At 41.0% G+C, this 26325-nt stretch overlaps 2 protein-coding genes across 2 annotated transcripts in view; both read left to right on the forward strand.

Annotated features, from left to right (window-relative positions):
- LOC145345600 (uncharacterized) overlaps nucleotides 1-2896 on the forward strand; it is a 50732-nt gene extending 47836 nt beyond the window's left edge. Inside the window, exon 8 of the mRNA XM_080193434.1 lies at nucleotides 2820-2896. Coding sequence (XP_080049560.1) covers nucleotides 2820-2896 — 77 coding nt within the window. The remainder of the gene's footprint in view (nucleotides 1-2819) is intronic.
- An 8992-nt stretch (nucleotides 2897-11888) lies between these two features.
- Nucleotides 11889-26325, forward strand: part of LOC145345017 (uncharacterized) — a 101045-nt gene continuing 86608 nt past the window's right edge. Inside the window, exons 1-5 of the mRNA XM_080192521.1 lie at nucleotides 11889-11932; nucleotides 13940-13960; nucleotides 16544-16588; nucleotides 18162-18182; nucleotides 22750-22794. The gene's annotated coding sequence lies outside the window, so the exon portion shown is untranslated. The remainder of the gene's footprint in view (nucleotides 11933-13939; nucleotides 13961-16543; nucleotides 16589-18161; nucleotides 18183-22749; nucleotides 22795-26325) is intronic.

A 26325-nucleotide genomic window follows, 5' to 3' on the forward strand; every position in this document is an offset into this window, starting at 1 on the left:
GAAGAAAGAATTTTTTCACTCTGTGATAGTGTATCTTTGGAGTCTTTTACCCCATTGACTCTCCTTTGTCAACTTTATTTGTAACACCTTTGAAGTTCATCAAACATGACTTCCCATTCGTAAATCCACTTTCTCCGACTTTAAAACACAGTCTAACCAGATCTCATCCTTCACACCCTCTCAACCTCCAAACCCTCTACACACATGTCACCTTATAACCCCCACCCATTCCCATGGCTTATCATGCTTCCTCTACCAAGCTTTGTCCTTCCACCTACCCCCATGCTTTCTTATGTGCTCATGTCAAGTTATGGCACTTCCACGCTCTTAAACTTGTATCCACTGTAGAGAACCAATGAACCCAATGGTGACAGTGGGATGTGTTTAAAAAAAAGGTTTTTAACAAGTAATTAATTGATAAATTTATCCAATATTAAAAGATGTATTTTCACCACAGGACAATAAATCATCCAGACCCTTTTAACATATCAATTCAAAAACTACAAGCCCGTTAAATCACTTAAGCTTATGTACATAAACATTGTGAAATTGAAAGTAGAGATCAGAGACTGGAGAATCACTATAGAGTTCATTAATCCTAGAAGTACATAGCGAGGTCAATGGACATGAAAGTGCTATAGTTTGGCATAGGGGCATAAGAGGCTATAGAGGTTGGTTAGAAGGACAATGCTTGGCATGGGAGCATGTGTTGCCATTGGGGATGGGTGCAAGTGCAGAAGTTCTCATAGGGGGCATGAGGAGCTATATGGATGGGTGGAAGATCTAAGCTTTGCATAGAGGGCATGAGGGGCCATGGGGCTTGTTGGAAGGGCAGAGCATGGCATGGAAAGCATGAGGAAGACCTTTTGAAATTAACTTTTAAAATATTCCCTAATTGAAACTCTGGTTCATGAGTCTGAACTATGACTCTTTAAAAGCTCTGAGAAAATTGTGGATGAGTAGGACACACCCTTCCACTCAACAGACCTGCCTTCATCATGAGTGCTGGGTGCGGGTTTTTGATAGGAACCAGCCCAGAAACAGTGAAGCAAACCTGTAAAGAAAGTTAACACAACATTCAGTCCAAGTAGATTTTTACGTGCTTTTAGCTCTCCATCTTTCCAAAGCTAAAAGTGACAATTTACCTATTCTCTGAGGATTCTCTGGGGATAGATGGGCCATCACCTTTTGCAATCTGCACAACAGTTTATTCCTTTGACTATGGAAAGAAAACAGAGAGATCTGTCCAGTTATAGAACCGAATTGCTGTCCTGGTTCCCTAGCTGACACGAGTGAATCCCATCTTGTCACCAATCTGTTGCAGGGAAAAAGAAGCTGTTCAGCTACTTACAGACTTTGTTCTGTTCAAGTGACCAGATGAAGAATTTCAGAGTTTTAAAATCTGCCTTTATTAAGGGCTATAACTAGGGCTCCAGTGTACCAGCTGGTGGTGAAGTCCGGAGCACTGAATATAGCATCACACAGACTGATATACTTTTAGATTCAATTACAAGTAATTAGCATATAGCAATCAGAGATGTACATTTCCATAGAAATTATCTATATCCACTCGACTAATAATTGGGATTTCATAATGTATAACAAAAGGGTATAATTGTCCAATTACAACTTATGCACATCTATCCAAGTATAATATCATCAAGCATGTATTTAATTTGATTTATCGATTAACTTCTAGACATCATTATGATAACTATATATCTAATCAGTGGTATATCAACCCCTCATGTCCTCCCCGTCCCATTCTCTATTGTTAGAACAGGCACTAACAAGCTGCAGCTGTACATAATTCAATGGAAAACTTGTGTGTATGTTGCGCTGAGGCCTTCCTTGTAACTAGGAATTTTATGGTCTTTAACTTTTATCTGGGTCTGCTTTAATCAAGACCTGTTATTTTCTGAGCGTTTTCCCTCTGAGTTTAGCAGCTTGTAGCTTTATATGATTTTTAAACCTGTGTGATTATTAACCCTTTCATATGTCATACCATAAATGCAATAATCAACAAAATTAGGTTCAATTTCAAATATGGAAAAGTACCTCATGAATATTTTGGACTACTCTGGGTTGTGTTGTGTCTGTTTTTCAGCTGCTCTGCGGGCTATTAAGTCCCTTTAGTGATGGGGAGGAAGCAATCAAAACTGTAGGTAGCATTTTAAAGATGGTGAGTGATTGGCACTCCTGAGAATTAGCACATAAAGTGTTAGTGCTGACTCCTGAACTCCTACTGAGTGTTGATTTGCAGTGAGCAGTACTTCCATCCACCCTTGGAAAGTAGTCCCACTTCTGACATCTGTCTTGGACAGGCATAATACTGCAGTGGCCAGAAGCAGTGTTGCAATGCTCTGTCTTGAATTGAGTCCCAGGTGGGAGAGTAGGGATGTCCTAGGGGCTCAGGAGGGGAGGTGAGTATGGTAGGCTTGGGGGAAAGCAGTTGCAGAGTCCCAGGTGTCAGCAGGGAGGGCACCCCAACTCTGATGCTGGCTCCAGAGTGAGATTCCCCTCTCCCCTGATGCTCCTGCATGTGATGGGGAATTGTTTTTTTCTTCAGTTTCTTACCTGCACTACTTAAGGGCCTTAATAGGTGACAAGGCGAGGTTCCTAATTGAGGCCCTCCCCGCCCAAGCATGGAATTGTGTCTGGGGCTGACAGGCAGATTCCTGGGACAACCTTATCCATTCAATTCTGAAAGAGAGAATCCCTCTCCACCTGGAGAAAGAAAATTTGATCAGGAATAGTCATTATGGCTTCGTCAGAGGGAGTCATGGCTGCCGAATGTAACTGAATTTTTTGATGTGCAGATGACGGGTGTGCAGTTGATGTAACTTCTATGGATTTCAACAAAGCCTTTGACAAGTTTCACATGGAACACTTATAAAGATGGCACATGCACATGGGATACAGGGTACCTGATAAGGTGGCTTTAAAGTTGGCTTAGTTGTAGGAGGGATAGGGTGATAATTGATGGCTACTTTAGTGACTGGAACCCAGTTCAGTGGCGTACCACAGGAATCTCTGTTCCCAATTATTCCTCATTTATATAAACGACGTAGATGACTATGTGGAGATAGGATTATTAAGTTTGTAGATGACATAAAAATTGCCTAGGTGGTTAAGCGTGAGACTGAGTGCCTTGAACTACAGGAAGACATAGATGGAATGGTCAAATGGGCAGATAGAATTTAACCCTCAAAGTGTGAAGTGATACGCTTTGGAAGGAGTAATTTGACAAAGAAGTATTCAATGAAAGGCATGATACTAGGAAGTTATGAGGAACAAAGGGACCCAGACATGTTTATCCACAGATCTCTGAAGAGGAGAGGGCATGTTAGTGGACTGGTATAAAAGGCAAATGGGACATTTGCCTTCATCAATCAAGGCATAGATTACAAAAGCAGGGAGGTCATATTGGAGTTGTACAGAACTTTGTTGAGGTCACAGCTGAAGTACTGTTCGCAGTTCTGGTAACCACATTAGAGGAAGGATGTGATTGCATAGGAGGGGTAAGGAAGAGATTCAAAGAACAAAGAACAGTACAGCACAGGAACAGGCCCTTTGGCTCTCCAAGCCTGCACCGCTCATGCACCCACTAGACAGACCATTGGTTTGTTTTCCTCTATTCCCAGTCTGTTCATGTGGCTATCTAGATAAGTCTTAAACAATCCCAGCATGTCCGCCTCAACCACCTTGCTTGGCAGTGCATTCCAGGCTCCCACCATCCTCTGTGTAAAATACGTCCCCCTGACATCTGTGTTGCCCCCCTCACCTTGAACTTGTGACCCCTTGTGTTTGTCACCTCCGACCTGTTCCCACTGTTCACCCTATCTATGCCCTTCATAATTTTATACACCTCTATTAGGTCACCCCTCATCCTTCGTCTTTCCAGGGAGATCAACCCTAGTTTACCTAATCTTTCCTCATAGCTAAGACTCTCCATACCAGGCAACATCCTGGTAAACCTTTTCTGTACTCTCTCCAAAGCCTCTACATCCTTCTGGTAATGTGGTGACCAGAACTGGACGCAGTATTCCAAATATGGCCTAACCATCGTTCTATATAGCTGCAACATCATATGCCAACTTATGTACTCTATGCCCTGTCTAATAAAGGCAAGCATTCCACATGCCTTCTTCACTACCCTCTCCACCTGTGCTGCCACCTTTAAGGATCTGTGGATTTGCACACCCTGGTCCCTCTGTGTGTCTATACTCCTGATGGTTCTGCCATTTATTGTATAGCTCCCCGCTACTCAGGCCTAGATATTGCCTGAGATGGAATGTTTAAGTTATAAAGACAGGTTGGCTAGGCTTGGGTTGTTTTCATTGGAGCAGAAAAGACTAAGGGGTGATCTGATTGAGGTGCATGAGATTGAGGGATATGGACAGGATGGACAAGAAGCAGCTGTTCCCCTTAGTTGAAGGGTTGATCACAAGGGTACGCAAGTACAAGGCGAAGAGCAGGAGATTTAGGGGAGGGTGTGAGGTAAAACCTTTTACCCAAAGGTGGTGACGGTCTAGAATGTGCTGCCTGGGAGGGTGTTAGAGGTAGGTTGTCACACATCTTTTAAAAAGTACGTGGATGAGTGCTTGGCGCATCATAACTTTCAAAGCTATGGGCCAAGTGTTGGTAAGTGGGATTAGGTAGATAGGCCAGGTGTTTCTCATGTTTTGGTGCAGACTTGATGGGTTTGCACTTGGAGATTCAGTGCGAGTCCTTGATCGATTGTTCTCACTACCCCACAATGACAGAACAGGTATATTTATATTGAATCTCAGGACCCCCATTTGAATATATTTAAATGTCATTATCAGTCCTTGACACCTGATCATCAGACCGTGTTAAATCTTCCATTCACGTTGGTGTGATGGTATGCCAGTGTGAATCACTGTGAGTCCCCCAACACTGTGCACCTCATGAGCAGAACATGCCTGAGGTGCACAGGTGAGTGTAGCCCCCAGGAGGGAGAGGGTGATGCCCGAGTATTGCTCAATCACTGGCTCTTGGCACCTTCGTAGTGATGCCTGGGCAGTGCCATAAGGGAGTGCCAAGGGGCAATGCCTGGGTAGCATCAGTGGGGGGAGGAGGGATTCTGTAGTGGGGGAATTCCTGGGGGTGGGGGGGCAGGAGGAAGGGGATTGTGTAGGGGTGCTCTGAATTTTTTTTTGGGGGGGTGGCATGATGGTGAGAAGCATTTGTCTGGTTGGCATGGGAGGGAGTTCTGCAGTGGTACAGCCTGCATTGGTTGAGGGGGGGTTTCTATTTTTATTCAAATCAGAGAGCCATTTTAAAAACCTAAGTTGCGGGATGGGATCTCCCGCCAGTATGGCATCATGGTACCTGCCCCTTTTCTTTCACTCAGAGCCTCACAAATGGCTGAGGGAACAGTCTTGGAGCCGATGCAAAATAATGAGAACATACCTCCCATTGTACTTGGAGCATTGGCAGAAGCAAAACTCAGAATTATGTTCAACAACAGCAGGTGGATTGCAACGAATGGTTGGCACAGCAAAGACTTAGGCAGGAGAAATCCAGAAGTCACAAGAAATCTTCATTCCCATGTTTAATTTTTGGACAGTGTTGAAAGCATTTGGCAAATCCAATAGGAGATGAGCTTTCTTCATCAATAATCAAATTTTATACTGATGGTAATGTATTGTAATACACCGTAGTAATGTGGAAGGATAAACTATACTTGCATTCCTGCAGTATTCAGTGATGAGTCAACAAGATTTTGTGACTCGTGTCCTGAGTTGTGTACAGCATTTAACTATTTCCAATATTTATTGCTGTCCTGTCCAAACAGTTATGTCAGGAAGAATGCTAAGGTCCACCAACAACTTATAGATGTCACAAACATTAGTTGTGTTTGTCGCACCAGAAGACTTGTGGCTAGGAATAATGTGCAGGAACAGCAGCTGTACACACATGGGGATCATTTTGATTTTGACCACTATGATTTTCACTCCTGTTGACTTCAATGACATGAGTTTTATAAACTGAGCCATGGATCTTTTCAAAATGTCTATGGGTATACGTGTGGGTGAGATTCTAGAGGTATGAAATATACAGCACAAGATGCTGGGCTGGATTTATCTTCTGCTAAGGATTAGGAGTGGAATTATCCCAACTGTGAAGTGCAGATTTCTACATCAGGTGTAAAAAAAAGTGTGTTCTTTAGAGACATGTTTACAAATAGAAAATGATTGCGTGATATCATGAAACACCTCATCAGCAGTGTGCCAGAAACAAAGCTTTAACAATCAAAGGAGGGGTGAATTGTGATGTTACCACTGTTCATTGTTGAAAAATAATTGGTCCACCAGGAGTAGAGACATGTCTTTGTCAATAAAAGCCTACCTTGTTATCTCAGATTTTTATTTTTTCCTTAAAACTGTGGTAAAACCTAAAGTAACAAGTGAGTGATTTTCACAGTGATTTTAGTTTTGCTATATTGTCGAGATTAGAGCTTTCATTCTTTGTAAAAGCTGTACGGTTAAATGGTTTGAGCTGCTGGCATACACAAAGCACATTTCTGCATGAAATGTCCATTTATGGCTGTTTGACCATATTGGTAACTTTGCTTGGTGGTTCAATCTGAATCTCATTTTCTATTCTGCTTTTGATATATATATATATAAGGCACAGAATTAAATAGTTTTACACCCCATCTAATCAATTATTATACTTTGGTGTAATATCGCACTTCAGTTAAGTATAACCTAACATCTGTCTTCCTTGTCACCACTTTATCCATTCAATTGGAGTCAATACCACAACCAGAGCAGTTTTTCTATATCTATATAAAGCATGTTGTACTTGTCTTTATATATACAAATGTTACTTTTTAGAGCCTCAATGAGATAAAATTAGGCTGGTTGGTTCACATGCCTGCTTTGCAATGCATTCTATGTCATTGTGCAGAAAGATAAGCCATTTGCAGATTTCAGTGTGGCTATCACCAGCATTGTTGCATGACATTGGTATTATTAAGCGCAGATTCAGTTTGCAAGTTCTTTAGGTGAATTCCACCCTGGCTCTCAACACTGCAAGAAAATATTGGTGTATGACAAATTAATCCACTAAGCTGGTATGCAGAGAATGTAGTCTAAGAACCCGTTTTCTTTAGCAATAGTTCATATCTTTCAAGAGTATATAACAATTAGTTATTCGTGCATTTCACTTCACACTGTAAAATGATGGTCCATGTTTTGAGTGTTAGTTCTGTGAGATGTTGCAACTCTCAGATTTGATTTGGTTGATCTGAATTGTGCCACCGTCAAATAAAGTTGGAAAGGCCAGTATATTGACCCACTCTTTCTCATCCTCCTCATATCTAACATGTCTTCCTCATGATATGGATCTAGGAAACTGCAAGTACTTTGGAGCTCTTGGTTGGTGATTTGGAGTTACCCAAAGGGAGGACAGTGGAAACACTTTTGGAACATCCTCTAAGCATTTCTGAAGTGACCAAATATTTCCACTGACTCACAGGAGTGTGACCATTCAAAATGGTGAAGGTTTATTTGGAAAGGCACAGAATATATCAAGACATTTTATCAGGAAAATGCTAAGGTGAAGTCAGTGGTATCAGAGAGAGCACACAGAAGTCCAAACAACTCACCTATCTGACCCTTGAAACTGAAACTGACATGCACTTGGTGGAGTCTGCAGATCATACAATTGACTTACCAATCATTTCAGAATGCATCAAACTGAAATGGAAGCAAATCATCCCCAATTTCAAGGAATTTCCTTTGAACAAGAAGAAGGTTATCTAAAGATGGACCGACTTTACTCTGGGACATAATTCAAATGAACCAAATCAATTTTGGAAGTTGCAATATCTTCACAGAACTGACTCTCAAAACATTGTGTGGATGTGCCGGCGTTGGACTGGGGTAAGCACAGTAAAAAGTCTGACAACACCAGGTTTTAGTCCAACCGATTTATTTGATAGTAAACTCACTAGCTTCCGAGGGGAATCCCTCTTCGTCAGGTGAATGGAGAGTTCTGGCGTCAGACAGTGCATATAAAGCACAGACAGTTTAGAGATTACTGATAATAATCAGAGCATATAAAGCACATAATATAATCAGAGCATATAAAGCATATAATAATCAGAGCATAATAATCAGAGCATATAAAGCACAGACAGTTTAGAGATTACTGATCAGTAATCTCTAAACTCTCCGTGCTTTATATGCTCTGTCTGAGGCCAGAACTCTCCATTCACCTGACGAAGAGGGAGTCCCCTCGAAAGCTAGTGAGTTTACTATCAAATAAATCGGTTGGACTAAAACCTGGTGCTGTCAGACTTTTTACTGTCTCAAAACATTAACAACCAAGATTTGGGAGAGCTTTGGCTTAATTTTACTACTTTTCAATTCTGTGGCTCTAGAAATAATGTGTGTTTAGTTTTCCTTTTGAGCTTCTCTAACCTGTTGCACAAAGTTCATTAAATGGTGATTTGTACTATGACATCCCTTCGTACCTCTACCTGATCTGGAAATGGGCCTTCTGAATAATAAATGACCTCATTATTGTTTCATCTAAAACATACCATCTCTCATTTATCCATGTTGAACTTCATTTTTCAATTATTTGCACACCATGCAATTTTATTAATATCCTCTTGTAATCTATTGTAGCACTTCTCCATTTGATGTCACCTGCAAATTTTGGAATTGAGCTTTAGATTCCAAATCGTTAATGTAAACTGTTCACAGCGTGGTCCCAGAACTGATCCTTCTAGAACACCTTTTCTCATCTTCTTTCATTCTCACTCCACCTTGGAGCTGCCAGCAATCCATTCTGCTACTTTTCTCCTGATGTTTCATTTTTTTTTGTTGGTGTTCATTAGTCTTACTATTGGGCACCTTGTACATCTACTGCATTACCATTGTTTATTCTCTCTGTTAGCATTTTTTTTAATCCGATAAAATTGCCCAAGCGGGATTTTTGCCTTTGAAATCCATGCTATTCATTTCTATATTTTTCTTTTCCAGATGTTCTTGTATTCATTCCTTTTGTAGGGATCCCATTACCTTTCCTATCAATGTTAATCAGACTGGTTTATTCTGTTCCCTTCCTTAAAAAGAGGAATTACATTAGCTCTTCACTTCTGTGGCACTACATCTTTGATAAGTTATCAAACGTGTGTAATAATTTCTCTGACATCTCTTCCCAGCTATTTTTCAAATTAGTGAATGGGCATCGTACACCAGGATTTTCTGGTCCTTCATGCTGCCGGGATCTTCCTGTTCCTCGGAACGCAGTTCCCACAGTGGGTTCCCTGGCATAAACATCAGAGGTGTGGAGATGTCGGCGTTGGACTGGGGTTAAACACAGTAAGAAGTCTCACACACCAGGTTAAAGTCCAACAGGTTTATTTGGTAGTAAATGCCACTAGCTTTCAGAGTGCTGTTCCTTCGTCAGGTGAGTGGGGGGTTCTGATCACAAACAGGGCATATAAAGGCACACAGTGGTTACAGAATACTAATTAGAATGTGAGTCTTTACACCTAATCAAGTCTTAAAGGTGTAGACAGTGTGAGTGAAGATAGCATTAAGCATAGGTTAAAGAAATGATGTGTTGTCTCCAGACAGGACAGTAAATGAGATGTTGCAAGCCCAGGCAAGTCATGGGGGTTACAGATAGTGTGACATGAACCCGAGATCCTGGTTGCGGCCGTCCTCATGTGTGCGGAACTTGGCTATCAGTTTCTGCTTAGCGACTCTGCGCTGTCGTATGTCGTGAAGATCAGAGGCCGAATGCCCGTGACTGCTGAAGTGTTCGTCAACAGGAAGGGAACAGTCTTGCCTGGTGATTGTCGAGCAGTGTTCGTTCATCCGTTGTCGTAGCGTCTGCATGGTCTCCCCAATGTACCGTGCCTCGGGACATCCTTTCCTGCAGCGTATCAGGTGGACAAAGTTGGCCGAGTTGCAAGAGTATGTACCGTGTACCTGGTGGATGGTGTTCTCACGTGAGATGCCATCATGCCTTTCTATGCCCTGTTTGTGATCAGAACTCCCCACTCACCTGATGAAGGAGCAGCGTTCTGAAAGCTAGTGGCATTTAATACCAAATAAACCTGTTGGACTTTAACCTGGTGTTGTGAGACTTCTTACTGTGTAAACATCTGACTTTTTACTGTGTCCAACGCCGGCATACCCACGTCATAAACATCTGAGGGACAGGAAGATCCTGCTGGTGGCCAATGGAAAGCTATCTCTGCTGCTGCAAAACATTCCCCGGTTATCTCCAAATTTGCAGATGGCACAAAATTGAGTGGACGAGTGACCTGTAAGCAGGATGCAGAGATCCTTCAGTATGATTTGGACAGGCTGAGTGTCTGAGCATATGCTTGGAGGATGCAATATAATGTGGATAAATGTGAGGTTATCCACTTTGGTAGCAATAATATAAAAACAGATTATTATTTGAATGGGTGTAAATTTAGGAAGGTGAATGCAGAATGAGATTTTGGTGTCCTCATGCATCAGTCGCTGAAAATAAACATGCAGGTACAGCAGGCAGTAAAAAATGGCATGTTGGCCATTGTTGCAAGAGGATTTGAGAATGGGGATGTTTTGCTGCAAATTGTTGGTGAGGCCACACCTGGAATATTGTGGAATTGGGTGGGAATTTCCAGCTTTTAGACCAGCATGGCCAGAGAATTCCATCCCCTGTTTCTATGACAGTGAAAAGTCTGACAACACCAGGTTTTAGTCCAACCTATTTATTTGATAATATACTCACAAGCTTTCGAGGGACACCCTCTTCATCAGGTGAATGGAGAATTCTGGCCTCAGACAGAGCATATAAAGCACAGACAGTTTAGAGATTACTGATTAGAATGCGAATCTTTACACCTAACCTGCTGTTCAAGACCTGAAGTGGCTGATAATGTGAGTGGAAGGAGCACTGATCACAGTTTAAAGAGATGTGTATTGTCTCCAGACAGTACAGTAAGTGAGGTTTTGCAAACCCAGGCAAGTCACGGGGGTTACAGATAGTGCGACATGAACCCAAGATCCATCTGTAACCCCCGTGACTTGCCTGGGTTTGCAAAACCTCACTTACTGTACTGTCTGGAGACAATACACATCTCTTTAAACTGTGATCAGTGCTCCTTCCACTCACATTATCAGCCACTTCAGGTCTTGAACAGCAGGTTAGGTGTAAAGATTCGCATTCTAATCAGTAATCTCTAAACTGTCTGTGCTTTATATGCTCTGTCTGAGGCCAGAACTCTCCATTCACCTGACGAAGAGGGTGTCCCTCGAAAGCTTGTGAGTCTATTATCAAATAAATCGGTTGGACTAAAACCTGGTGTTGTCAGACTTTTTACTGTGTTTACGCCAGTCCAACGCCGGCATACCCACATCTATGACAGTGGTCAGATGATGTATGTATTAGTCAGTTTGAGATCTATGACTCACAGATTCCCATGTTCTGTCTTCTGTTGCATTCATAACATTCGCACCTAGATTTACCTCCGCTTGAAAATTTTACTGCCCACACATCAATTCAATCTGGATCTGCACTATAAGTGCTGCAAGCTACAGGGCTATGGGCCAGGTGCAGGAAAGTGGGCTTAGAAAAGGCACCTGGGTGTCCTTGGGTTGGCATGAACAAGATGGGCTGAAAACCTTCCTCCTGTGCTGTAACTTTTCTATGGATCTAATCGGTGGATAAGCCATTTTTTTGGGAAATGACTGCTTTACTTTTGTGCCATGTTAATTATTGCATGTCTGTATGAAATGTGTTGAATGTTGTTGTTATGAGACTGATATCTGATTAATATTCATGTACAATGGATTATGATTAACATCAAACTTAATTCAATTGTTCATCAAACATTTAGAGGCCAAAACAACTGTGAAACATGTGAAAGAGAAACCTACAACGAAAGGTAACACAAATATTCAATCAGTGAGAATTTTGTGCACGTTTCTAACCTTTCCGTTCTTCTACTAATAATCAAAACCCAAAAAATCAATGGATACATTATCATGTCTATCAGTCTGCACATCAGTTTACACCTTCTCTTGTCAATGGAATGAACATGGAGTTTAGCTAGTTAAGCCACAGTTTATCCAGTCAGGGCCATTTTATAAAAATCAATTAACGATTTGTCCTAACAAAGCTCACAATAAAGAATAATTAAAATAATCAAGGAAGTGAAGTTCAGATTAAACTTTGTAGCTCATGATCACATTTGCCTAGGAATTGGGTCATGTTATGTCTAGTTTTCAGGTGTTGCACAGCCTCAGTTATGAAGATTGGTTGGAGAAGTTGAGGCTCTTTTTACTTGGAGAAACGAAGGCTGAGGAGATGTGATAGAAGTATTAAAAATCATGAAGGGCTTGGACAGAGCGGATGGAGGAAACAGTTCACATTGGTGTAGGATTGAGAACCAGAGGGCACAAATTTAAGGCAATTGATAAAAGGAGGAAACGTGACACGAGAAAAATCAATGTTTCAGGTCTGGAATGCACATTCTGTTTGTGTGGCGGAGACGGGCTGAATTAAGGCATTCAAGAGGGAATTAGATAACTGTTTGAAAAGTACAATATACAAGGTTACTAGGAGAAAGCAGCAGAATGACACGAGGTTAAATGCTCATTTGGAGAGTCGGTGCATAAAACTGTGATTCTCTGTTTCCTACCTGGTGGACAGAAAACATAATGCTATAGACAATAAAGAAGCACCCATGACTGGGACAGGTGTTAGACTCTGTTGAGCTATCACACTTAGGTAAGCCAAACCTACAGATTTCTTGTAGAAAAATGGCTGATTATTAAGCTGTAAATCACCCTCCCAACCATTACTATTCCACTTCTGCACTGCTGTTAGCCAGGCCCATGACTTCTCGGCCTTGACCTCGCCTTTTGATCTTTCAATCTCCCTTACACCACTCCCAAGGCCACCCATTACTTCTGATCTAGCAGTGGTCTGTACCTTGTGCCCTTAGCTGCTTGTGTCTATTCCTCCAACACTAATGGAATGAGCTGTGAGGTCTAATATCTGGGGCCTCTTAGGCCTCATCATTTGTGCACAGATGTTGGGTTTCTAGTCGTTGGTACTTGACCATGACCAATGATGATTAAGAATATGTTAGTTGTGTCTAATGCACTGGGGAGAAGCAATGATCAGAATTATATTCACCAGCAGTAGGTGTATCTTCAAACACAAGTCTATTGCAATGTTTAGTTGGTGGAACCAGGCGTTTGCTAAGTTCTGAAGGTATTATGGAGTTCCCATCAGACATACAGCAGGAAATCTCCAAAGCCCCCCAGGAATCTTGATATCTATGTTTTAATTAATGGGTGTTGTTGAACACAGTTGACAAAGCCAATAGCCATTGAGTAAACCTCCATCAATAATGGAAGTGTATGATTGATGAATATTATACCTGAATTTCTGCAGTATTCAGTGGTGAGCTAATGAAGTTTAGTAATTCACATGTTTTGTGTTGTGTACGATATTTAACTATTTTCAAGGATTATTGTTGTCCTGCACATGGACACTTGTCGCGTCAGGAGGAATCATGAGATCTACTGCAACTTCCAGATGCCACAAACATTAATTGTTTCTGGTGAATTGAAGCCAGGAATCATGTACACGATCACACAAGGGCTCCATTTTGAATTTGGTTACGATGATTTTCATTTCTAATGACTTCAACAACATGACTTCATTGGGTTTTAGAAATTGAGTCGAGTGAGTTGCATGTCTTAATATGCATGGGTGGGATTTTGCAAACATGGAATATACAATGCAAGATACTGGACTGGATGCTCCTTCTGTTAGGAGCAGAACTTTCCTGATTGAGAAGTACAAACATTAATTATGCAGTGTGAGAAAGGAAGTGTGTTCTACCTTGTTATCACAGATTTTTATTCTTTTTCTTAAACAGCAGTAAAGCCAAAAGCAACAAGTGAGTTCTTTTTACAGAGATTTTATCCTTTTTTTTGTTGAGATTAGAATTTTCATTATTTGTAAAAGCTGTGCAGTTAACTGGTTTGAGCTGCTGGCAAATCAAAACAAAGGTCTGCATGAGATTTCCATTTACTACTGTTACTAACTTGATTCAATTTTAATCAAAGGTAGAGTCCTAGCTTTTGTTTTGCGTTGCTAAATCAGGTGGGCGGTCCCATGACTCTGACTGAAAATTCAGCATGATGACATTTACTCTGCAACCTGATTTGTGATCATACGAAAGGCATATGGGCAATGAATTCAGCAGCCCAGCTGAAATTTAAAGGATAACCGTTATAGATCAAGTCAGCTTGTCAACAAAGGCAATCAACTCCGATTTTATGTGACCCACTCCAATTTTCACTCGGCATACGGGAAAAACGGGCTTGTGCTGAGTGGGGTGGGAACATGTCAGGTGTAAAGCTCTGGAGGCGAGGGTTTAAATAGTGGCCAGATGCTGCGCAAAGTCTTCTTTCAATTTTCCTCTTCTGACAAAGGTAGATTTCTTCTGCAGCTGTTGCACACCCCTGCCAGGTGGCTTTCAATGAGTGGCCATGACTGACTTCCGGTTCATGGCCTGATCCCCTCTCTAGCTGGGCGTCCTCACCCCAAAAGCCTTCACTTAGTTAAATGGCTGCCTTCCTGCTGGGCTGCCACTAATAGGGGGGAACTGTGCACTTTATTAATTGTGACAAAATGGTGGGAGTGAATGTACTGTACACTTCCAGCACAGCCTCCCCTGCTGTGTAGTATAAAATGTAGCCCATAGTTAGAGTTTCATTTCAGCACAGATTTGGTACAGGGAAATGACACAAGCTGCTCACATGTACAAAATAAGTGTGCACGTGGATTTAGTTTACATCATTTGAACTTTTTCTCAGTGGTTCAATTTGAATCCATTACTCTTTTAATTGTTCAAAGGCACAGAGTAAACCCAAATAAATAATTGTTGCACTTTAGTGTAGTATGGCTCGAATGAGCATGTTAAAAATGTATAACCTAGCTGCAGTCTATTCCTCCTCACTATTTATTTAGATTTAATAATAAATTAATTTTTTACACACGGACATATTACACTGTGCCTTGTACATATGAATGTGTCTTTTGTAGAGCATCAGCCAGGCTTATTGGTTCACATGCCTGTTTTTCAGTGCAGTTTATGTCATAAATACGTCAAAGGGAGGATTCAATCTAGCTATCACCAGCATCATTGCAAAATGATGATATTAATTAGGTGCTGATTCAATTTGCATGTTATTTTGGCAAGCTAAATCTAGCTCTCACCACACCCCGGAAATATTGTTGTCTGACTAATCCACTGGCTCAGCTTGCTGAGAATTGCTTCTTAAGCAGGGTTTCTGTAGAGGCTGATTAGCTGGCTTCATAGCTGCTGTCAGATGTAGAAGATGTTGCAATTATTACGAGGACTTGGTGCACTGGTAGATTTCTAATGAAGTTGTTTTTATACTTTTGCAAAAAGGCAGAATGGGGCGAACCCAACTTTCAGCCAGTTTTGTCAGCTGAAAACCTTTTTGATATTTCCTGTGTCACTTGCAATCTCTTTTTGTAGTATCTGCAGCCTGGCCTGTTATAATTCACCTGTTGTGTATTTCCAAGGGATTTTATGGGGGTCTCTGTGTGACAGCCATTGTTTCAATATTCAGCACTTTGCATTTTAATGTCTTTTCCTTAGGTCATAGAATCCCTACAATGCAGAAGGAGGCTATTCAATCCATCCAGCCTGCACCAACAACAATCCCATCCAGACCCTATCCTCATAACCCCACGTATTTACCCTGCTAATCCCCCTGACATTGGCCATGCTAAGTTGATGCTCAATTAACCTAAGTAGCACATAGTGATAAGTTTCAATGGTCTGAAGGTTTGTTTGCTTTTTGCCTAGCATTTTTTTCAGTAGTTTCTTCTGTCTCATTTTGGATTGCAATATTCCAGTCAGTTGAAAGTTTGTAAACCAATTTTTCAAAACTGAAAGAACATAGCCTCATGACAGGTCTCATCAAATTTCCTGTACCAATCACACTGTGCCGATTCCCAGTCTTCAGTTGTGCATTTTTCATACATTGAAAACTGATAAAACTGAGGGAAATGAACTAGGTTTGTAAAATACACCAAGACTTGCCTTCTTTTCTATCTGCACAACCTTGTCTGACTCCTGAGTGGACCTGTGCCATCATAGTTTATTGGTAGGCAGAGAAACTGATGGTGGTAAGGTGCTGAGTGCATCAGTGGTGTTAAGATTTAAATTATTTCATTTGATCCCTCTTGGATTGCATTGATGAGAATCTTGCTTGGGTACAGTACAGCTTGGAAATATTACTGCCCATAAATTAAGCTGTAAATGGTTGTGACGAGCAGGCATTTTTGTGGCCACTACTACCTCATTTTGTGCAGAATTAATTGCTGCATGTGTGCATAAAACAGACAGTGTTACTGTCATTGAGACTAATGTCTGGTCAATATTTATGTACAATTCTGGTCTGAATAATATTGAACCTAATCTGAATGTTCACTATATGATTAGAGGCAGAAACTGTCAAGCAAGAGAAACGAAAATCTGCAGAGAAAGGTAAAACAAGATTTCAACCAATGAGACCTTTATGATCTTTATCTGAGTTTATAATCTCCCAGTGCCCCTTCCCTCCAATGCTATAAATGCAAAACTATCATTGAGTCTCTGGAGATGGATTGGTTATCATGTCTTGCAATCCACAACCCAGCAGATGGATTTTACCAGCCCTCTGGTGACAGCCTGAGAGGTAGTTGGCACCTTAAAATGGTGAGGTAAGACATGAAGTAGAGAATCTGTTGCCTTCCCACTATCATAGCAGATAAGATAGTGGATGGGCAATAAAGGGCCTTTTCCTTCTGCTGCTGGCATTTTACCAGAAGCAGATGGGTCCCCTAGAGAGAACACCTGGTGAAGCTGGTGGCCACCCTGTGGGTTCTGGGGAGGGAGGGTTCCAGGCTTTCCTAATCAGGCACTTAGAGGCCCACGAAAGGAGCCCCTCACCAATGACAATGGGCACTCCTGTGACAACAACCTTCCCTGCAAGCAATACCAGATGCCCCACACATTTCTGGGGCCTGCCTGACTGGCCCCAGCAAACATGAGCACCACTTAATGTGTTCTGAGGGCAGCTTCCTTAACTGCATCATCACATAGCCTCATGACAGGTCTCATCAAATTTCCTGTACCAACCACACTGTGCTGATTCCCAGGCTTCAGTTGCGCATTTTTCACACATTGAAAACTGATAAAACTGAGGGAAACAAACTAGGTTTGTAAAATACACCAAAACGTGCCTTCTTTTCTATCTGCACAACCTTGTCTGACTGGGTGAAGTCCTAGAGGTGATCACCACTTCTGGTGGTGTTATTGAGACTAAAGACCTGCAAGCCTTCCAATTGGCAGATAGCCCTTGGAGGTGGCTCCCATCTTTTAAAGCCATGGGGAGGTTAGTGGCTGAAATGCGCCTGGGCCCTCGGAAAAAGGCTGAGGTGGGATCATACCTGGCCTTCTAACCGAGCATTGGGGCCCCACTACCCTGACAAAATCAAACTCCGGTTTAATTTTCTTAAACAGTGAACCAAAATTGGCAATTGGATTAGTTAAATAAATTTTTATCAACACAGTATTTTTCTTATAAAATCATTCAACAATTTCATCAAAATGCGAACATATGAGTAAGTATAATCAAAATAATTGGCTAAATAATGTTCAGATTAACATATGGCAATTTGTTGAGTGCTGATATGAACATTGATTAATTTACAGAATTCACTCATGTTTGATCTGTCTGATTGCCACATGTGACAGGGAAAGACTTGAAGACTTGAGCATGTGTATTCTGACTATGGTGAATGCTGTAAAATGGCTGACATTAGGGCCCTCCTGATCTTTATTATTAAAATCAAGCAATCGAGTATCGGGTGAAAAAGTGGCAGAAGAGACTAGAATTGTCCTCATTGAGTGATGTTGTGAAGTTGCCTTAAGCACTGCGCCACAGGAGTAAATTGTGTGACACCACTCCTGATCACCATTCAAAGACAAATTAGTCTGCTGCTAATATTTAAAATTCTCTTTCAAAAATCAATTGACGTTTTTACCTCAGATTTTTATCATTTCTTTCCTGAAACAGCAGTAAAGCCAAAAGTAAAAAGTGAGTAGCTTTTGTGTAGACTTTCTGCTTGCTGTTTGCTGTAGAACTGTGTGATTAGAGCTGCTAGCTTGTACAAAGCAAACTGGACATGACTTTTCATTTTTCAAGCACATGCTATTTTCTGATTGCTTTGCTTACTGAGTTGACAGCTGGATTTGGAAGAGTTGCTTCTGTTTTAATTATATAACAAATATATTTCCACAGCCTACAGAATGGCAGTGTTGTACTACCAACTAAAATTTATTGTATTTTTGTATTATATGATTCTTTGGTTAGGATTTTACCAATAATATTTTGTTATTCATTCATGGAATGTGAGCATTGCTGGCTAGGCCAGTGTCCATTGCATATCCCTCATTGCATTTGAGAAGGTGATGGTGAGCCACCTTCTTGAACCACTACAAGCCATTCACCCATAGTGCTGTTAGGCAGGAGGTTCTAGGGTTTGACCAGAGAATCGAACAACCTACAGTGTATTCCTCTTCACTATTAACCTCATCATCCAGACTTAATCTCACAACTTGCCCATGTACTAATCATTACTTTTAGGAAAAACCCACTGCATTGCTCGTATATATGAATACTGGGTTAGTTTAGCTCAGTTGGCTGGGCAACTGATTAGTGGTACAGAGTGAAGCTAACAGCATGGGTTCAGTTCCTGTACAGGTTGAGGTTATTCTTAAAGACCCTGCCTTCTCAACCTTGCCCCTCATCTGAGGTGTGGTGACCTTCAGGTTAAATTGCCACCACCATCTGGTCATCTGAGATGATGCTAACTTTACTTTTTTATTGATTTTTATGCACCCTCATTCTGATGAAATCGCTGTGATGAATTTTCACAGCATTACATTTCATTCTGGAGGTAAGTATGAGGCTCTGCTGTGGCTAAAACCAATATCATAACAATATGATTATTACATTGATTATGTTCTGGTCAAAATTGTGTGTTCTTTGATTAAGCTCCATTCCTATTTTTCACTTCTGCCCCTGAAATATTGCCACATGATCAGTGCTTGGTCCTGCCTTGCTGAGGTTGGATTAATAGAGCCAGTTTTATGTAACAAATGTTCATAACTTCAATATTTGAAGGTGACAATGAAAGCTATTTGTTGATGTCACAAGCAGTGTGCCCTTCAGTGGAATGGAAGATGCAGTAACAAGATTGCCCATGTATTGCATGCTGTCTGTGAAGATGTTGCAATTCACTGACTGAATTTGCTTCATATCAACTCTATCCCAGAAAAAATAAAATATGCAAAGATCAGTACATTTATTTTTCCACTCCTTGTCAGAAAACAACACTTCCTCTTCACATTCAATGCATGTTTTATGACTTCCCTTCTGTCTTTGGCTGTGGCATCTTGTCTTCTCCCAAGACAATGATCCTGCTTTGTTATACATCTTCTGCATCAGCATTTCCCAGGACATTGACAATAAAAAAAAAACCCAATGTCCTCTTTCCAGACATTTTTGATTGCATATAGTTTTCAACGTTTTCCCTGTAATTGGCACAGTTCATCTCAGCGAGTTCAACTGTTGCCACAGTGAAAATATTTCTTAAGGAAAATAACAGCCCTTCTGTTGCCTGTATGAATTTTCCACCAGAAGAAAACCTATTAAATTGAGGTGGGTTGGAGGGGGTGGTGGGCAGAAGAAGGTGTGTGGGATGGGGGTTGGGTAATGCAGTTCATAGTTTTACAAATTCAGTAAGGCCTGCCTTTGTTTGCAAGTGCACAGGCTTGCCCTTGCCATTAGGAGGCCTAACTATCTGTGATTTGCAGTTGTTATGTGGGGACTTTCCATGGTCAGGCAGTAAGGATAAAAGTGGCATTTGAATCTAACTCGATTTCCTTTCTGTGTTTTTGTATATAGTTATGAGATTCGCATCTAATTTTAGTGCCCTTAAAAGCGGCAGTAGCTGCATGGGACTGGCAGCGATTTTTTTATTTGGTAGCCACTGTCCCTTTATTATTTGCAGATAGGCATGGCAGGATAGCACCAAGCGTACCTAATAATGAGATACCAGTCCAGTGAAGATGCATGCAAGTAGCTCTGTGCTGTCAAACAGCGGATGCAGTGACCAATAAATGGAGCTAAATGGTTCCACAACCAACAGGTCAGATCTCAAGCTCTGCAATCCTGCCACATCCAGTCATGAATGGTGGTGGACAATTAAATGACTAACAGGAGGAGGAAGCCTCACAAATATTCCCATTCTCAATGATGGAGAAGCCCAGAAAATGAGTGCAAATGATGAGGCTGAAGCATTGGAAACCATCTTCAGCCTGAAGTGCTGAGTGAATAATCTCTCCTTGCCTCCTCCTGAGGTCCCTAAAATCACAGATGTGAAACTTCAGCCAATCTGGTTCTCTCCGCATGATGTCAAGAAACAGCTTCATGAAGGCACTGAACACAGCAAAGGCTGTGGGCCCTGACAACATTCCAACAATAATATTCCAGAATTTGTTTTCCTGAACCTGCCGCACTTCTAGTCAAGTTGTTCACATACAGCTACAACACTGGAATGTGGGAAATTGCCCAGCTATGTCCTATTCACAAAAAGGGATAACTTCAATCCTGCCAATTACCATTCTACCAGTCGACTTTCAATCATCAGTAAAGTGATGGAAACTATCATTGACTGTGTTATCCAGTGGCAATTACTCAGCAATTAACAGCTCACTGATGCTCAGCTTGTGTTCTGCCAGGGCCACTCCAGTTTGGACCTCATTTGTCTAAACATGGACAAAGGAACTGAACTTAAGGTGAAGTGAGAATGACTCCTCCTGACATTGTGCCCACAAGTGTACCAAGGAGCCCTAGAAAAACTGAAGTCAATGGGAATCAGGGAGAAACACTACACTTGTTGGAGTCATGCCTAGCACAAAGGAAGATGGTTGTGGTGATTGCAGGTGAATCCACTGTAGGAGATCCTCAGGACAGTCGCCTAGGCCCAATCATCTTCAGCTGCTTTATCTATGTTCTTTCCTTCATCATAAAGTCAGAAGTGGAGATATTCGCTGATGATTGCACAATGTTCAGCATCATTTGTGTTGACCCAGATACTGAAGCAGTCCATATCAAATGCAGCATGACCTGAACAATATAAGTGGCAAATAACATGTGCCACACAAGTGCCAGACAATGAAGATCTCCAAAAGAGAGAATCTAACCGCTATATGTTACTGTTGCCTTTTAGTTCCCAGATGGTTATAATGATAATACTTAAAACTTATAAAGATCAGAAACTCTTTGTTTAATTTTGCCATGCTGTCCGATTCAGAAAAAAAACTGGAATGAATTAATTATGTATACATTATTTCAGTCTCCAGTGCAGCCGTGAAATATGACGTTTTAACACATCAGTTCCTAGCTAAGTAATTCCTAGCCATTTCCAGATATTTAAAGGTAATACGACAACAGAAAACATTAACGATTTCCCCTTTACATTCAATAACGTTGCTGAATTCCCAACTAACAATATCCTGATGGTTACCAATGACTAAAAATTGAACTGGAACACCTGTGTTAATATTGCTGCTATAAGAACAAGTCAAAGATGAGAAATCCTGTGGCAAGTAACACCTCTTCTCATTCATAGAACATAGAACACCACAGCACAAACAGGCCCTTCGGCCCACGAGTTGCGCCGATCACATCAACACCTACCAACCTACAGACCTATCTATAACCCCCAATCCCATTAAACCCCATATACTCATCCAGAAGTCTTTTAAAAGACCCCAGCGAGTTCGCCTCCACCACCACTGACGGCAGCCGATTCCATTCACTCACCACCCTCTGAGTGAAAAACTTACCCCTAACCCCAAAGCCTGTCAACCATCTACAAGGCACAAGCCAAAGGTGTGAAGAAATACTTTCTGCTTGACTGGGTGCAGCTCCAACAACACTCAAGTAGCTTGACAGCATTCAGAACAAATAATCCATCCACTATCTTAAATATTCACTCACTCCACCACCAACGCACAGTGCAGTGTGTACCATCTATAAGATGCATTTTAAGATGTCACAAAGGCTGCTTTATCAGCACCTTCCAAATCAATGAGAACCATCACTTCGAAGGACAAGGACAGAAGATGCATAGGGACATCATCACTTATAAATTCCACCTCAGCCTTAAACCTTGCTGAGTTCAAACCACACTGCTGTTCCTTCGCTGTCACTTGGGCAAAACCTTGGAACTCCCTCATAGCAGTGGTGTGTGTGTGTGTATTTACACACATGGACTGCAGTGATTCAAGAGAACGGCTCACCACCACTTTCTCATAGAAAATTGGGGATGGGCAATAAATGCTGATCTAGACAATGATGTCCATATACCATGTATAAATAATTGTTAAAAAACAAATTAGACTATAATGGGACAAAACCATCCATGTTTGTTTTGGTACATTATTTTGTTCCTGCATGTATATTTATTATATCTATAGTACACTGAATATGCATCTTATGAGATTAATAACTGGTTAATCATTTACAATTAAAATATAATTACTTTAAAGTATAATTAATATGGAGCTCATTCAGTTGTTTATCAAATATTTAGAGGCAGAAACCACGAAGCAAGTGAAGCCAAAACCTGCAAAGAAAGGTAATACAGAAGTTCAACCAATGTTTTGTTTTACATCTATTGCCAACCTCTCAGCTTTCCTTTCTTCCAATATCAAATGGGTAAGACTAAATGATTTGTGGGGAGTGGCAGGATTATTAGATCTAGCATTCTGCACTCTAACTTTCCACAGCTCTTGACAATTGAATGAAAATAGAGATAGGTTCACATAGAAACCAAACAGAACAAGTTTTTGAGAATTTTGTAATGCTAATAGTAATTTATAATTAGAATAATCAACAAAATAATGTGCAAATTAAAATCTGATGCACTTACTGCTTGAAATGGAAAATGCATAAAGAAGGAGGAGGGCTGTTTTGAGGCCCAGAGGATCTCTGAGAGGATGGCATGGTGACACGGTGGCACAGTGGTTAGCACTGCTGCCTCACAGAGCCAAGGACCCAGGTTCAATTCCTGGCTTGGATCACTGGCTGTGTGGAGTTTGCATGTTCTCCCCGTATCTGCATGGGTTTCCTCCAGATGCGCCAGTTTTCTCCCACACTCCAAAGATGTGCAGGTTAGATGGATTGGCAATGCTAAATCACCCCTTAGTGTCAGGGGGACTAGCTAGGTAAATGCAAAGGGTTATGTGGATAGGACCTGGGTGGGATTGTGGTCAATGCAGACTTGATGGACCAAATGGCCTCTTTGTGCACTGTAGGGGTTCTAATCTATGAACAGAAGGCTTACTGGACTAATATCTGGATTGAGTGGGTTGTCATATGAGGATCTGTCGGACAGGCCAAGCTTTTCTCCAATGGAGTTTAGAAGAGTAAGAGATAACTTGATTGAAAACTAGAAGATCTCAATGGGTTTTGATAAGATGGATGTGGAAGGGATTATACCCTTGCAGGAAAGTCTAGAACTTGGTGTCAGTGTTTGAAAATAAGAAGTTACCCATTTAAGACAGTGATTAGGAGAATTCCATTCTCTAAGACAGTCTTTGGAACTCTCTCAAAAAGCAGTGAAAGCAGAATCTTTGAATATTTTTAAGGCAGAGGTAGTTAGATTTTTGATGAAGAAGGAGGTGAAAGGTGGGAACATGGGGTTGAGGTTACAATAAGGTCAACCCTGATCTTATTGCATAGTGGAGCAAGACGGAGGGGTCGAATAGCCTTCTCCTGCTCATAGTTCATATGTTTGTAACACTGTGAAAAGTAATTAATGATTATCTTCTAATTCTGGAGCAGGTTAGTCGTGTCTGTTGAATTGGCAGACGTGAAAATAAGAATTCTGTTCAGCAGCAGGAGCTGGAAATTTTGCATAAAAGAGGTTCATTGCAGTGCAGACTTGGCAGAACTTTGTGATTTCCCTAGTGGTTCAATCAGTTTCCTGTGTGATTTAAGCCAGAACACGAAGGAAACTTGGAGCCCTTTTTATTTTAATGAACATTGCTGAAAATACTTAATTGGCAAAACAAATAACAGCTGAGAAATCCACCATTCTTCCTTTCTTTGATGACTAAGAAGTCCTTTTATGCCTTGAAAATATTTTAATAAGGAAGGACCAGATCTGGCTTTTTGCAGGATTCATTGTGTGCAGCACATCAAATGTGATGAGCACAGCACATAACCACTCCAAGGTTTATTGTTGCCCTGAGTTAGGAGCATGGTGTCAGGAAAATTCCCAACTCAGGATGTAGTGAAAGTCAGCCCACCCCTGTTCTCTTCCTGGCAAAAATTGTGGGCGTAGATTCCAGGGCGTAGATTCCAGATCCTGGGCTCAGGTGTGATTTAGGCTGAGGGACAGAGACCTTCTGCTTTTATGAAAATTTGGGCCTTGGATTTTGTGAGAGTAAATCCTGGGTGAGATATTTGAATTAACAAATTTGGAAAGCAGTCTCATTATAGATACAATGTTCATTTAATCATTATCCTGTGCCCATGATGAGAAAGGTCAGCCTTTATGCAAATATTTGGCTTTGAAATTTTCAAAGAGGAGTCATGTGTGTTAATACCTATTTTAGGATTCTAGGAACTTGAGCAGACATTTTAAGACAATGTGGATTTATTAGTTGTTGGTGCCCAGTAGCAGAACTGTCATGGCCGTGAAATATTCATTTCTACCATTTGGTGTGAAGGAGAAAATGTGTTTTAACTGAGATCTTTGCAATGTAATAGCATCAAGGTGCTTTTGAACAATGTATTAGTAGTAAATTTACCAAAGGAGAGAAACATTGGTTGGGATTTTTTTTGCCCTCCTCCCATGGTATGTTTTTGGATGGTGGAGGTGACTCATCATTGGCTGCCTGCAGAATCTTCCAGTCCCACTGGCTCACTTGCCTTGCCGCTGGGGAACCCACCACAGGGCTCACCTTCGGCAGGACCAGAAGATCCTGCCGGCGGTAAGGGCTGGAAAATCCCATTCACTGATGTTGCATGTGGTCATCATTCAAGAAAATAAGACTTCCAGTAATGGAGAATCTACTCCTTCAGAAAAACCCTGCAATGTTATCTCAGATTTTTATTATTGTTTGTTAAACGGCAACAAAGTCCAAAATTAAAAGTGAGTGATTTTTGTTTGACATAAATTTATTGTGTTCAATAATGCATTTTTGAGATTAAAGCTTTCATTGCTCTCAAGTGCTGCAGAGTTAAATGATTTGAGCTGCTGGTAATTGCAAAGAAAATGAAAGCGTGAATTGTTTGTTTACAGTTGTTTTAATATTCTGACAACTTTCCTCAGTTAATGCTTGCAGGTTATTTGAACTAAATTTGTGGCAGTTTTGTGTGCGTGTATGTGTACTCAATATTAGTTGTGCACCCAAATAAACAATTTAGTGTAATTTAGGATGTTACAGAGATGTGTTGCACTGTGCCCTCCCTGCATGAATGCTGACCTTTGGGAGTTTCAGTAAGATTAAATTCAGCTTTTTGCTTCACATTAGCCTGATTTCCAATGTGTTACATTTTGACATGGAGATAAATGACAGCCATAATGGAAGTTCATTATGGCTCCAACCAACATTGTAACATATGGCCATGATAGTAATTAGTTTGTTATCCAATTTGTATATTTTCTGGGTGAGCTCCATTTTTGGTTCTCCACTCACCTGTACAAAAAGCGCATGTATAACTCTCTGGCATGACCATACTGAAGTTGGATTCTTAGAGTGTGGAATTTGAAGCAACAATTCATACTTTAAACATTTGTATCCAGTGAAAAATTATTTCTGTTACTTACAAGAAATTTTCTCTTAGATTTCCCCGCAGGAACATGTGCTGTAGAAAGGGTTACCTCTGCTTTTGAGTGCTGGCCAAGTGCCAATGCTGCATTTCTCAGCTTTAATTTGAATCATGTATATTGTTTCCGAGAATGACATGTGCAACATCAGTCAATCTATGGATTCATTCTGCCTCACGGTACAAAACCGCAACTTCGGAAAATATCCCAGATAGATTTGACATTTCCCTTGATGTGACCATTTCTTCACAGGACAATCTTCTTTTGCACCCTCAGTAAAAAGAATTTTCCCCAAATTCCTCTTCTTGACATTTCTGGACACAAACAGAT

The sequence above is a fragment of the Carcharhinus amblyrhynchos genome, chromosome 7 (assembly GCF_965287045.1).
Source record: "Carcharhinus amblyrhynchos chromosome 7, sCarAmb.v2.hapA, whole genome shotgun sequence".
In the NCBI taxonomy this organism is placed as follows: domain Eukaryota; kingdom Metazoa; phylum Chordata; class Chondrichthyes; order Carcharhiniformes; family Carcharhinidae; genus Carcharhinus; species Carcharhinus amblyrhynchos.